The sequence below is a fragment of the Bubalus bubalis genome, chromosome 24 (genome assembly GCF_019923935.1).
Source record: "Bubalus bubalis isolate 160015118507 breed Murrah chromosome 24, NDDB_SH_1, whole genome shotgun sequence".
Classification (NCBI taxonomy): domain Eukaryota; kingdom Metazoa; phylum Chordata; class Mammalia; order Artiodactyla; family Bovidae; genus Bubalus; species Bubalus bubalis.
The window spans coordinates 15571013-15585402 of record NC_059180.1 but is presented as its reverse complement, the minus strand read 5'-3'; the positions used below and the strand labels follow the sequence as shown (position 1 = coordinate 15585402).

At 51.8% G+C, this 14390-nt stretch overlaps 2 protein-coding genes and 1 long non-coding RNA gene across 5 annotated transcripts in view; 2 read left to right on the top strand and 1 right to left on the bottom strand.

Moving 5' to 3' along the window:
• ITGAL (integrin subunit alpha L) overlaps positions 1-2276 on the top strand; it is a 48402-nt gene extending 46126 nt beyond the window's left edge. For 2 of the 3 annotated variants that reach the window (XM_025275590.2, XM_044935679.2), the window contains 2 exons: positions 268-378; positions 868-2276. In XM_025275590.2, the coding sequence (XP_025131375.2) occupies positions 268-378; positions 868-1038 (282 nt within the window). In that variant the 3' untranslated portion in view covers positions 1039-2276. Of the gene's footprint in view, positions 1-267; positions 379-867 lie in introns of those variants that run through there. The other variant, XR_006548176.1, reaches the window with a different exon arrangement.
• Positions 2277-8702: 6426 nt separating this feature from the next.
• Positions 8703-11428, bottom strand: ZNF768 (zinc finger protein 768). The gene is made up of 2 exons (XM_006070429.3): positions 11109-11428; positions 8703-10818 (listed from the first exon to the last, which is right to left on the bottom strand). Exons 1-2 carry the CDS (start codon positions 11194-11196, stop codon positions 9221-9223), a joined length of 1686 nt encoding a protein of 561 aa, XP_006070491.1. The 5' UTR covers positions 11197-11428; the 3' UTR covers positions 8703-9220.
• Positions 11429-11738: 310 nt separating this feature from the next.
• On the top strand, positions 11739-13259 carry LOC112581738. Its single transcript, XR_003106329.2, has 2 exons — positions 11739-11864; positions 13027-13259. It is a non-coding gene; the product is annotated as an uncharacterized LOC112581738 (long non-coding RNA).
• Positions 13260-14390: the final 1131 nt, after the last annotated feature.

Sequence of the window (14390 nt, the reverse complement as noted above, 5' to 3'; positions counted from 1 at the left end):
AGGCTTTGAGTTGGGATTTCATCCTGGGACTGAGCGAAGCCTTTTAAGGGCTTAAGGGGGGGGCCTGAGGTGCAGGTTTGCTGGTTCACTACAGTGGCTGCAGTGGGAGATGTACTAGAGAGGGAGGGTCTGGGCCCAAGCCCCATGCTCTGCGTGACACAATCCAGGTGGGAAAAGCTAAGACCTAGGGTCTGAGGCCAGATTCACACGTCGCATCCAGGATGCGAACAGCTTCCTCCCCGCATTTCTGTCTCTCCTCTCCCACAGGTTGTCATGAAGGTTGAACTTGTATATGAGAAAGAGATGCTCTATCTCTACGTGCTGAGCGGAATTGGGGGGCTGTTGTTGCTGTTCCTGATTTTCATAGCTCTGTACAAGGTAGGAGCTTCTGGGAAGAACGGGCACCCAACCAGGCCATGGAAAGCAGAACTGAGTGGAGTCAGGGAGCAGAACACCAAGACAAGAGGGTATTAAAGCCAGAAGGGACATCAGCCTACTCCTTCTTCTACAGATAAGCCTGCTGAGGCCCAAAGAGCAAGCAAGACTTGCCCCATCCCTCAACAAGCACTGGCAAAGCCAGACCTGGGTACCCAGGGAGAAGAAGAAGGAATCTCCCGTGTATTGAGGGCCAGGCACTGATACAGAGGCACAGACCACACACATGGTCCATGCCTCTGAGATGCTCCCAGTCTCTACGGCAGAGGGACGTGAACGTGCTCTGCAGCCTGTAACACAGGAGCCTAACCTAGGCTAGGGAAGTCCAGGAAGGCCTCTCAAGAGAGGTGGCCTTTGAGTTGGGATTTGAAGGATGGATAGAAGTTAGGGCTCTGCTGGCTCTTTGTTCACTCCAGTGTTGTCTTCCTACAGGTTGGTTTTTTCAAACGGAACCTGAAAGAGAAGATGGAGGCGAACGTAGATGCTTCCAGTGAAATCCCTGGAGAAGATGCTGGGCAGCCGGAGTTGGAGAAAGAGTGCAAGGACTCAAGCTGCCTGGAGCCCCTCCAGAAGATGGATGAGGACAGAAGTGGTGGAGATTGAGGTGCAGCCCATATGCAGAGGGCCCAGGACTGGACTCGGGGTGCCTGGTACCAGGCTGCCTCTACCTGAATTTCACTGTGTGTTCCTGGGCAAGTCACTGCTCCTCCATAAGCCTCATTTTCCCTATCTTGAATATGGGCCCTTTCCTGCCTGCCTCCTGTGCAGGCTTGTGCTAAAGATCCACTTAGGGGTGCACCAGGAAGGCCACAGGGGTGAGGCCTTGTTATCATCACATGTCCTGGTTCCCACCGGCCCCTGTTAGTTTCCTCCCCTGGAAGAGAACATCTGATCTAAATTTAGAGAAATGGTCATCTCAGGACCTAGTAACTCTCCAGGCTGTCATATCCACCTGTGCCTGGATGTCCTCAGGGACCTCAGACCACGGCCCCCTCCCCAGAACCTTGCCCTGCCTTCCCTGGAATCCTGTCAGCTTTTAATTCTCCTGCCAGAGCAAATCTCTTCTGTGTCACTACATTGCTCCTGCAAACCCTTTGACTAACAACCAAATTCCTTAATATGCCTTCCAAAATCTGCAAAATTGGGCCCCTGTTTCCCTCCCAGACTCTTCTAGAAATGTCCCGCCTTCCTTCCTGAGGTGACCAGCCTTTTCACTTGCATGGCTCCTTACTGGCTTACTGCCTTCACCCAGACTCTTCTCACTTCAGACTCCTCTCACGTTCCTCCTGCCTAACTCTCAGCCTTCAGTTCTCAGCTCACACATCACTTTCGCAAAGCAGCACCACCCCCCCAACCTCAGCTCAGTTGGGTTCCCATGTTATATACATGCCTACGTGGCCTGTACTTGTTCTGCATAGCACTGATCATATTTGTTAATTGTTAAATGATTTACTTCATCTCTGTCTCTGAAATTAAACGATGAACTCCATGAGGGTGAGGATCATAGCTGTCTTGTTCACCTTGGGACCCCTGGTGATATCACAGAGCCAGATACATAGTAGGTGCTTGGCACAGTTTCACTGCATTAGTGAGGGTGCCCGTGGGAAGACAGGGAAAAAAAGTTTGGGTGGGCCCCCTGGCAACCTCATCCACTGAGGCTCAGCCTTCCCCAGGCACCTGCCTCCTCATTCCACAGCCCCCAACCCCAGCACCCCATCACACCCTACCATGGCCCCCGCTGTGAGATTGTGAGCTCAAAGATGGAAACTATGTCCAGTGACTTGGCTCCCAGTGTCAACCACAATGCTTATATGTATTTAGCAAATAAATGTGAAACTCTGGCCAATTTTGTGATGTTTTTGTACTGGTGTAACATTCCAGCCTGACTCAATTAAATGTACATTTCTTCCTCAACCCTTCCACTAAGTGGGCCCAAAACAGTCAGATTTTTTTTGGTTGTTGTTTTCTTTCCTTTCTTTTTCTTCCTTCCTCTTCCCCTTCTTCCTCTTCTTCCCCTCCTTCCCCTTCTTTCTTGTTTTTTTGCCATGATGACCCTCAGAAACTGACTTGTGCCTGATATTGTGAGTTAATTGAAGAGAAGCAGCAAGAGGGACTTCCCTGGTGTTCCAGTGGCTAAGACTGCACTCCCAATGCAGAGGGCCTAGGTTCAATCCCTGATCAGGTAATAAGATCCCACATGCCGCAAGTACAGATCCTGTGTGCTGCAACTAAGACCTGGCACAGCCAAATAAATAAATAAATATTTTTTAAAAAAGAAGAAGCAGTGAGAGAGGCACAGAAAGTGAGGAACAGCTTAGGGAGAGGCATTGAACATTTATTAAGCTGTGACAATAGACTTTCACTGACATTACCCCCCCACACACACACCATGCCTTTTTTTACTTGTTGCTTGGAGATTATTTTCCACTTGGTACAAGGCAAGGGTTATGGGACATCAGGAAGTCTCTTGTGTGGCTTGGATAGTAAAGGGTGGGGTTCTCTCAACTTCCTTCTTGGTATTTTTCTGTTTTCATATTAAAAGCCCAACTGTCTCTGTGGGTTGCAGTCTGCTTAGTCTTGGAGAGGGGATGGGAGAGGAGGGGTCTCTGATGAGCCTGTGCCTTGGAAGGAAGTCTGGTGGCTGCTGGTGGTCACTCAGGATTGGAAGCTGCAGTTGGTTTTGCCAGGCTGCTACGTCCCCATGGCTTCCCGAGCCAGGTCACCGGTGATGATGCCAGTGGATCCTGGGCAGATTCCGAGTGCTTGATGGCCATGAGTGGGAGAGCAGGCTTCCCAATAAAGAAGCTAGCTCACCAGTATCCCAGGTCGGCTTTGGGGAAACAGAGGTGGTAGACAACCCCTCTTTTAAATTTTATTTATTAATTTATTATTTTGTCTGTGCTGGGTCTTCGTTGCTGCGCATCGGCCCTCTCTAGTTGCAGCAAATCAGGGCTACTCTTTCTTCCGGTGCACAGGCGTCTCATTTTGGTGGTTTCTTCTGTTGAGAAGCACAGAATCCAGGCACGCGAGCTTCAGTAGTTGCGGCGCACAGGCTCGGTAGTTACAGCTTGCGGGTCCTAGAGCCTGGGCTCAGCAGTTGCCACACATGGGCTTACTTGCGCCGAGGCATGCTGGATCTTCCTGGATCAAGAACTGAACCCATGTCCCCTGCATTGGCAGGCAGACTCCTATCCACTGTACCACCAGGGAAGTTGTTTAAAAAATATATTTTTTTATTGAGGTATTGTCGATTTATGCCCGCCGCCCCCTCTTTTTAAAAAAGCAATCAATGGTTGTAGGGCCTTGATCCTGAAGGCCTTTACCTTCAGAAGGAACAGACGGGACTGGTCACTGCTGCCCTCTTGTGGTCAGTAGGATTCCAGGGGAATATTGAGTAATCCTACAGCCAGCTCCCGTCCCAGACCTGTGAGGTGAGAAGCAACATTTTGTTCCCCAAGCAGTGACCTTCGATGGCTCCTTTCTGTCTACAGCAGGGTAAGTGGACATTCCTGAGCCAGACACACAAAGCCCAGAACAGTCTTTCAAAGCCTGCCAGCCTCTCCACTTCATCAATACCCTTCTGATCCAGCCCCCAAGGAACCATAGGTCTGGCTCCAAAGCAAGACATCAAGAAGGAAGAAGTGAGGCTCATTTTCCCAAAGAGGGGAAAAAAATGTTTTGACCAGGCATATCACAGAATTCCCTGGTGGTTTCGTAGTTAGGACTCCAAGTTCCCACTGCAAGGGGCACAAGTTCCATTCCTGGTCAGGGAACTGAGATCCTGTATGCTATGTGGCATGGCCAAAATAATAATATTAAAATTAAATCTCATCATGCTTGTGCATGCTCAATTGCTACAGTTGTGTCCAACTCTGTGCGACCCTATGCACTGAAGCCCACCAGGCTCCTTGTCCATGGGGATTCTCCAGGCGCCTCATCATACCAAGTTTTAAAAAAAAGGAGTATAAAAAAAAAAAAAAAAAGGAGTATCACAGAACTACTAAAAGTACATGGAATGATCCATAAGCCTTGTGAAGCAAGACTCAGGTTCTATTCACGGCTTCTCTGGCTCAGAAAGCCATGGGGAAGTAGCAGCCTGGCAAAACCAACTACAGCTTCCAATCCTGAGTGACCACCTGACCACTCTGTGTCAGGCCCTGGGCTGAGTTTGAGGACATGGTGAACATAACAGACAAGTCCCTGCCCTCAAGAAGCCCTTCACTCCAGTGGGAAACAGAGCAAAAAGTACAAATGTGATTCTAGGTAGGAATTGGGCCGTGAAAAAAAATGAAGTAAGGTAAGGGGTTAGGGGGTGAAGGAAAGGGCCCTTTTTCATAGGTGATCGGGAAAGTCTCTCTGAGGAGGCAATATGATGTGACATGAGGGAAAAAGTGGATGTTTTCATCCAAAGTGAAAGTATTAGTCACTCAGCTGTGACTCTTTGAGACGCCATCGACTACAGTACACCAGGCTTCCCTGTCCATCACCAACTCCTGGAGTTTACTCAAACTCGTGTCCACTGAGTCGGTGATGCCATCCAATCATCTCATCCTCTCTTGTCCCCTTCTCCTCTCGCCTTTAATTTTTCCCAGCATCAGGGTCTTTTCAAATGAGTCAGCTTTTCGAATCAGGTGGCCAAAGTATTGGAGTTTCAGCTTCAGCATCAGTCCTTCCAATGAATATTCAGGACTGATTTCCTTTAGGATGGACTTGTTTGATCTCCTTGCAGTCCAAGGGACTCTCATGAGTCTTCTCCAACACCACAGTTCAAAAGCATCAATTCTTCAGCGCTCAGCTTTCTTTATAGTCCAACTCTCACATCCATACATGACTACTGGAAAAACCATAGCCTTGACTAGAGGGAGGAGGACAAAAAGGACAAACTTTTTGTTTTTTTCTACATTGCTTTGGCTTAGTCACATAAAACGTTATTTTCTTTAAGCCCAGAGTCAGTGATTACACAAGACAACTCATCTTTATATAACAACAATGTATCCTGCTCGAGAACATGTTTCTCCTTCTTAAGAACCTTCTGATTAAACCTGTTATCTTAAAAAACATATTGTGGAAGTGGGTCTAGTAAGACTTTTCTATTGTTAGTTCTAATCTTGCTAATTTAAGATTTATGTTATGGGAGTGGGTCTGTTAAAGTATATAAGGCCTTGATAAGACTAGTTGGGAGACACTCTCCCTCCCCCTTCTGATGTCTATGTCGGAAGCTTTCTCTGTCGTTTTTCACTTTAATAAAACTCTGCTACACAAAAGCTCTTGAGTAATCAAGCCTGGTCCCTGATCCCAAAGCTAAATCTTCTTCGGAGATCACAAATTTGACATTGTTCACTGTAAGCTATCATTTCATAATGGTTTGATTCAGTGACCCTAAGTGTATATGGGTTAAATCTATTGGTTTCATCCAATTAGAAATTAAAATGGAGAAAAATTTAAAACATAAGAATACCCAAGTCCACATTCCATGCAAGCCATCAAAGTGATGACATACATTATCATATGTCAAGCAGCTTCTAGAAAACTGTTCCTTGTGGGAGAAAGAGAGTGAAAAATGTAAATAACTTCTTAGTATTATTAATGTTAGTCGCTCAGTTGTGTCTAACTCTTTGCAGCCCCATGGACTGGGGTCCTCTGTGCATGGAATTCTCCAGGCAAGAATACTGGAGTGGGTTGCTATTTCCTCCCCTAGTGGATCTTCCCAACCAAGGGATCAAATCTGAGTCTCCTGCATTGCAGACATATTATTTACCGATTGAACCACCAGGGAAGCCCTTAGTATCTTTAGGAAGGGATGGAATCCAGGCTCTTCAGCTTCCTAGCTGTGTCATGTAGAGCAAATTCTTTATCCTCTCTGGGATTCATTTCTTCATCTGCTACATGGGAATAATAGGTCAGAGCTGCTCTGAGCATTAAGTAACACGTGTACACTGCTTAGCACTGTTCCTAGCGTGTAAGGACTAATGGTGGTGGACAGAAGTGGTTGGTCTGTTGTGCAGGTGAAGTGAAGTGAAAGTCGCTCAGTCGTGTCTGACTCTTTGCGACCCTATGGACTGTGTCCATGGAATTCTCCAGGCCAGAAAACTGGAGTGGGTAGCCTTTCCCTTCTCCATGGGATCTTTCCAACCCAGAGATCGAACCCAGGTCTCCTGCATTGCAGGAGGATTCTTTACCAGCTGAGCCACAAGGGAAGCAGGAGGGCATAGTAGAAGCAGCAGGCTGAGACTTCCCTGGTGGCACAGTGGATAAGAATGCCTGCCAATGCAGGGGACACCAGTTTGATCCCTAATCCAGGAAGATTCCACATGTCTCAGATGCAACTAAGCCCATGCACCATAGCTACTGAGCCAGAGTTCTAGAGCCCACACTCCCCACCACAGTGAGAAACCTGAGCACCACAACAAAGAGAAGCCCTCGCTCACTGCAACTAGAGAAAAGCCCATGCAAACAGCAAAGACCCAGTACAGCCATAAGTAAATAAATAAATAAAATGACCATTAAAAAAAAAAAAGCAACAGGTTGACCAAGAGTCAAGAGACTTGGTGCTGGAGACCAATATCTTCCATTATCCATTCCACCTTGATCCTGGAGAACACACATGTCCTTTTTGGGTTTGGTCTGCTCCATCTGGCAACTGAAGGTACCCCCGGAGCTGTCATGAAGAGAAGGGTAGGAGCTGAGCATCTACATCTCCATCCTCATTTGAACCGATTTTAAATACCTACGCTACTGGCAATTCCCTGGCAGTGCAATGGTTAGGACTCAGTACTTTCACTGCCAAGGGCACAGATCCAGTTCCTGGTTGGGGAACTAAGATCTGGCACGAACCATGTGACCAAAAAGAAAAAAACAAAAAAACCAAGGCTACTTTGTGGTGCTACAGTTGAACACCACAGGCACTGTGCCCAAGGCCTTCTAGCTTTCAAGTGCCTACATTTTGGAGCCAAAGAAAAATCCACCTCCAAAATAAGGAGATTGAATTGTATAATTGAAATAAATGTTGCAGTAAATGTCTACTAATGTGATATCATGTCAGATATTCAAATGCAGTTCTGTTCAACATATATGAACTATATTAGATGTGAGAACTGGAGTATTTTACTATCTGAAATTGTGTATAGTAGGGTGTCTGTACAGAAATATGCATACATTTTACAAAGGCCTTTAAAAAACTGAGATTTCACTTGAAAAGTAATGTTCTGTATCCAAAATCATATAAACTTTGAAAACCACTAAACACACCAAACTACTGAACTACGTGTCTGGGGCCCCTTTCCAGAGTTTATAGATCACAAGAGGTTGGACTGAAATGTGCTTAGAGAGGTTATTTGCTTTTGACAAGTTCTAAGGCAGCTATGAGGATGGGCATGGGGCCGAGGGTGATGTCAGGGTCCTGGGGCCCTAGAGGTGTCATGGAGCAATGACTCCCCACCTGCCTGTGAGGCTGAGTTGCTGGGGGCAGGTGGTGCCCGGCAGACATGTTCTGAATGTCTCCTTCACAGGGCACTGCCCAGCCCTCAGTAAGTGTTCATCTCAGGATGTGTCCGGCAGCTGGGTAATTCCCTGAGGTGCAGCCTGGCCTCCTCAACTAAGGTCATGACTGGCCACACTCCAGAATCCCCCAGACTGATGGCACCAACTCCCCATCATTTCCTGAGAAGTCGAGTGTTGGGAGGGCTGAGACTCAGATAGGAAAGGAGGAGAAAGGTGGGGTAGTAACAAGGTGGTCCTAAAAAGGACCAGCCTGGTGGGAGGGTCTTGAAGCCTGAAGCTGTCTAACCTTCATACTGGATCCGGTATGTTCCCTTGTGGGTGGGGTTGGAACTGGAGACACTCCCTGTAATTGACACACGGTCAGTCAGTGTGTACAGAACGGTGGCTAGAGGTTCCAGCTGGGAGGGGGAAGGGATGGCCCAGCTGGGTGCTGGGAGCCCAGGAATGCGGGAATGCAGGCTCTAGGCCTGGATATGAGAATCAGGGTCTGTTTTCTGGCCCAAGGACAGACCCTCTGTGTTTGTGAACAAAGTTGAGAGTTTTCTCACACCCTTCGCATTTGTGCAGGATTCAAAGCACAGGACATGAACTTGAGCAGATATGGGCAAGTCATGTCTCCTGTGCCTCGGATTATAGGATTCCGGTGAAACGCTGAATATAAAAGCACTTCCCAGACAAGGCCTTATGGCTTCGTTGGCTGCCGTTATGACCCAGCGTCTCTCAATGCCCAGGGCACTATCCACACACAAAATTTAAAGACAAGTCTCTTTTACCACATAAAGGTTTTTATTGAACTCAAATTCAGGGGCTCCAAAGCCTGAGGAAGACAAGAGAGGCTGGGGTTTGCGCTCAGAAGCCAGGCCCCACTTTGGGCCCCATCCCTCCCCTCACCCCTTCCTGATTCAATGAGGGTCTCAGTAGCTACCAGTCTAAGCTACCCAATCTAATTAAGTAACCCGACCCCCCCTCCCCCCACCCCCATCTAGCTCTTTGCCAAGCCAGGCTTCCACCAAGGGGCATGCTGCTGCTGAGGCCAGCTCTTCACTGACCTCTTTCTCGATCTCTCCCAGAGCCTCCGGCTGCCAGCTTGGCCTCCCTCCAACCCCTCTTCATAGCCCATTTACCACAACTCTCCAGGGCATGTCACTTCCTCCACCCTGGCCCCCTCACCTCCTAGAATCTCTTTTCTCCTCCAGAGTCTCCACTATTCTCTCACAAAGTTGCTGTAGCTCCCTGTCCCCTTCTTTTCTGCCTCCCAGCTCCCCAACCCCAACGGGGCCCCGGGTCAGCGCCGGCCGGCTGCATGGGTCCGCTGGTGGCGGATGAGGTCGGAGCTCTGAGAGAAGGCTTTCCCACAGTCATCGCACTTGTAGGGCCGCTCCCCACTGTGGACCCGGTGATGCTGCAGCAGCGTGGAGGAGCGGCAGAAGCCCTTGCCACACACGGCGCACCTGTAGGGCCGCTCGCCCGTGTGCGAGCGCTGGTGCTGAATCAGCGTGGAGGAGCGATTGAAGGTCTTGCCGCAGTCGGGACAGCTGTAGGTGCGGCCTGGCAGGTGGGTGCGGGCATGGATGGCGAGCACCGAGCTCTGGCCAAAGCGCTTGCCGCACTCAGGGCACTTAAAGGGCTTCTCACGGGCATGGCTGCGGGCATGGGGGATAAGTGCCGAGCGCTGGGAGAAGCTCTTGCCGCAGATGCCACAGCTGAAGGGCCTCTGCCCAGTGTGTACCCTCTGGTGACTACGCAGGGAGGAGTTCTGGCTGTAGCACTTGCCACACTCGGGGCAGCTGTAGGGCCGCTCGTGGCTGTGAGTGCGCTGGTGCCGCAGGAGGTAGGAGCTGTCACCGAAGGCCTTGCCGCAGTGCGGGCACTTGTAGGGCTTCTGACCAGAGTGGGTGCGCTGGTGGCGAAGCAGGTAAGAGCTGTCAGCGAAGGCCTTGCCGCAACGGGGACACTTGTAGGGCCGCTCGCCCGTGTGGGTGCGCTGGTGTTTGATGAGGTCAGAGCTCTGGGAGAAGGCCTTGCTACAGACCTCACATTTATAGGGTTTTTCACCCGTGTGGATGCGCTGGTGCTGGATCAGGGTGGAGCCCCGCCCGAAGCTCTTCCCACAGATGCCGCAGATGTTGGGCCTTGGGCCCTGCCCACCCCTGGCCCGGCCACCCCGGCGGCCCGGACCACGAAGGGTCCCCGTCAGGCCCAGGGGATTCTGGAGCATCTCAAACTGGGGTGGAGCCAGCAGGGCCCCCGTGGGCATCTCAAATGGGGGCCCTAGGGGCATGCCCCCTGCAGGCTGTTCCCCAAACCCCTGGGTGAAGGCGTCCAAGGGGTGGACTCCCAAGGGGATGCTCAAGGGATTCTTTTCCTCAGGATTCAGAAGCATTTCTGCACCTTCCTGGAATTTGGAACTTTCAGCTTCAAACTCAGGGCTTTGGGTTTTGAACTCCGGATTCGGGGGTTCATACTCTGGGCTCTGAGTCCCATACCTGGGACTCTGAGATTCATATCCAGGGCTCCGGGGTTCATACCCAGGGCTCTTGGGTTCATACCCAGGGCTCCGGGGTTCATATCCAGGGCTCTTGGGTTCATACCCAGGGCTTTGGGGCTCATACCTAGGGCTCTGAGGTTCAAAATCGGGGCTCTGAGAATCTGATTCAGGACTTCTGGGTGCAAATTCAGGGCTTGGGGGCACAAATCCAGGGCTTCGGGACTCAAAACCTGGGCTTTCAGGCTCAAACCTGGGGCTTTGGGGTTCAAACTCTGGGCTTTGTGGCCCAAAACCAGGGCTCTGGGGTTCAAGCCCAAAAGCTATCTCTTCGACCTCATAGTCTCCAGTGCCTTCTTGCTGAGAAATTTCCTCTTCCTCATTCTCACTCATGTTACCTGCAGGATCAGAGAATTACAAAAAACCCAGATTGTGTGGGACCTGGAAGGTTACTGGGTCCCACCATTAATTGACACAAACCTTTCCCTCCTCCTCAATCAGGGTCGCTGGCCCTTGGGCAAGTGCTGAAATTCCCACCTCCCCCTCAGCAAACCCAGGCCACCGGGTCCCGACCCCGCCTCCTCCAAGTCCCAGGTGTCCAAGCCCCCTGCTTTCGTCTCCTCCCACCCACCACAGCCCCCTCTCCCGCTCCCAGGCACACTTCTCGGAGGGGCGCTCCCTCCCTCACCTTTGAGGGACCCTTCAGGGCTCCCCATTTCATCAGGACTTTGCATATCTCGGGGCTCGAGGCCCCACGGCGACGCCTCCCGTTCCATCCCCGCCGGCTCCCACTGCGGCGGCGGGGGCGATGGTGGACGATCCTGCGACTTGGTCTGAGCGCCCCAAGACCCGAGCCCTCGCCGCCCGCCCGCTCAGCGCCGGCCAGGAGACCCGGCTGTCCAGCCCCGGCCCCTGAGGCCGGACGTCTTGACCCTGGGCCTCTCCGGCCCGCCGGGCCCCTCCCCTACCCGCGGCCCCGCCCCCACCCACAAGGTCTCGGCTTGCCCTGGGGTCCTCGCAGGCCCCCAGGCGTCGTGGCCTCGGAGTGAGGGGCTTCACGACTCGCCTTGCTGCCCCCCGATACCGGTCCCCACCCGAGACCCCGTCGTCTGGCCTCCCAGCCCCCGGCTGGGCTGCGGCTGGCCGACCCCCTCCCCTCCGCACAGGAAGTGTCCGTCCGCGGCCAGTTTCCCCCGCCGGCTAGCTTCGCGGCCTCTCTAGGAGCGGCTGGAGGTGGAAACTCGTTGGCATTAACCCTGGGCAGGATGGCCCCGACGTCGAGGTAAGGGGAAGACTGGGCGCCCTGGAGCCCGCGGGAGAGGCTCGGGCAGTTTATGTGCCTATGTCGTAGGTCTTCGTCCGCCCGAGGGCCTATCTGTCCGTCTCCTGGGCCCTGCGTCCGTCAGTGCTTGTGGCCAAGGGCGAGGCAACAAGAGAGACCAAGGTCAGCGAGAAGGAGCGACGCTTCCCGGCGCCAGCGGGGGCGGTGTCTAGCTCCCCTCCCCTCCCGGGCCTTGGGGTCAGTTCTGGCCGCGTCTCGGGAACCTGGACAGACCTACCCCCTACCCTCACCCCCGACTTAGCCTCATCGAGGCTCCTGAGTCCGGGACGCCCCTCTTCGAACTCCACTCCCCCATACGGGCGCTCCCACCCTCACTCCTCCTGGTCCCCCCCGCCCCCCGCATCTCGCTGCTTCTCCTAATCTCCACCCTTCCCCCGCTCTGGGAGGGCTAGGATCGTTGCCAAGGAAACAGCCCCGCCTCCAGTTTCCAGAGGCACCGCCCCTCCCTCCCAGGGAGCTCCGCGATTGGCTGGTGGAGCTCGTGCTCTCACCATCCCGCCTCTTACCACTACACCACCTATTAAGCCTTAAGGGTCGCCAGGGAACGTGAGGCACCTTTCTGATTGGTTGCAGGGTGCGCAGGCCGGTTCCACCTCTGTGCACCAGAAGTGCCCCCGGGAGGAGTGCGAGGGAGGTCCTGGCGTGTCTCGTCTTCTCTGACCTGTACTTTCAGGGCTTTTCCCGCCCTCATTTACCCTTCATTAGAGTTTATCTTTCTGAAGAATGAAAGACAGGGATCTGAGGACAGACACCCTTGGCTCCCCTCTCTCCCCTTCCCAGCAGTTTTCTTTTTCTCACAGGTTCCAGGCCAGTCCGGGGCAGAGGAGGTTGGGTTCGGGGGGATCCTGCTGCAGAAAGAAGGTTGCTTCTTTTTCTGTTAACCTGCTTCTCCCCTCCACCTGCTCCGAAGCCTGAGTTTAACTCAGTCCCTTGGAGCTTTAGTCCCTGGTTCCTGGATTTTCTCACAGGGAGGCAAGGATCTTATGAGAATTCCTTCAGGTGAGAGTAATAGAGTTCAGGAGGGGAAGTGGATAGAGAACCATCTGGCCTTTAAGGCAATTAAAAATTTTCCACTGTCTGACTTGGATAGAGGCTTCTAGAGAAAGGGACCTGAGAAACATAGGTGCAGCTTTGAATCAAAGGAAAAGTGATCCTGGAAAGACAACTGAATAGAATCCAATTCTTGACCTTTTTCTACCCTTGCTGCTAAAACTAGTGTTCTTGACAATTAATGAACCAAATTCTCCCTTTGTGAATGATGCAGGAGCCATAGATTGTTCTTCTGTTGCCTACTCAGACAAAGGAAGGAAGGAAACTGGTTGGGAGGAAAGATGACATCTTCCATTCTCCTGAAAAGAGATGAGAACAAGAATTTGGAGAATTGCTAATGGGCAAAGCCTGGAGAGAAGCAATCTCAGTTCTCAGTACCGGCTTACAAACAATCACAGACAGACACCTTCCTACTAATAAAGCAGAAGTCCTTTTCTGCCCTCCAAAGTATCAGCTTCCAGCTCCATACCTCTCTCCCATCCCAATGTCTGTCCAAAAAGCTTTGTGGAGAACGGCTCACAGGGCCCAGCACTAGAGGGTCCACAGGCAGAACCTACAAGTGCAGTGATTATGGGAAGAGTGGGACCTGGGGCACCTTCTGATCATTGCCAAAACACACAAAGGAGCTTCATGAGACAGAGACACTTCTCTCTGACCTCCAACCTTCTTACCTACCAGGAAATTCATACCAGAGAACAGCTGTCCCCTGCAAAGTGTACAGTGAGCCCTCCAGCCCCAGCTCTGACGTGGTCCACTGCCTGGACTCTTCATAGCACAGGCCTCGAGCCCCATGAGTAGCAGGAGTGGGGCCAGGGCTTCAGTCGGCTCTGGCACCAGTATTTCCACATGGAAATTCAGTCTGTTAGTACATGACCAACTGCCAGGCAGCCTCCTCCAGCACCTGTCCTCTCTCATCAGTGGGCCTTCGAGAGGCAGCCAGCCTCTGCCTGACACACGCCCCTGCCTGACACACGCCCATAGCAGTGACAGGCTAGAAGCACAGGGAAGCCTCTGATGAGGGTTCCAACTTGACCCTGAGTGTGTGTGTCCTGAGTTGGGCAACCACTTTATCCACAGAATCATCCCGTGGTGTGCAGCAGCACCAGGCAGAGCTATTCAGTGGGTAGCCTTGGTTTATGGTGGCTTGGCCCACACTCAAGGTAGGTTCTCAGTGTGAGAGAGGCACCTCTGTGATCTGCTTCCTCCCTGCATGCAACGGACAAACCCTCTGAAAGGCCTTCTGGGGCTTCCCTGGTGGTGCCATGGTTAGGAATCTGCCTGCCAATGCAGGGGACATGGGCTTGAGCCCTGGTCCAGGAAGATCATGTGCTGAGGAGCAGCTAAATCTGTGTGCCACAACTACTGAAGCCCAGGTGCCCTAGAGCCCATGTTCTGCAACGAGAAGCAATGAGAAGCCCACACACCTCAACGAAGAGTAGCCCCCACTTGCTGCAACTAGAGAAAGTCTCTCCATAGCAACAAAGCCCCAGTGCAGCCAAATATAAATAATAGTCAAAAAAAGAGAAAAAACCCTTAAAAAAATAAGTAAAAGTCCTTCTGTCAGATGCTACAAGTGAT

What these genes read in the sequence shown, in the direction of transcription:
- ZNF768 (XM_006070429.3), bottom strand. Translation starts at nt 11,196, where the DNA reads ATGGAACGGGAGGCGTCGCCGTGGGGCCTCGAGCCCCGAGATATGCAA. An exon ending in CCCTGAAGGGTCCCTCAAAG is followed by an intron (nt 10,819 to 11,108) that starts GTGAGGGAGGGA and finishes CTGATCCTGCAG; the next exon opens with GTAACATGAGTGAGAATGAG.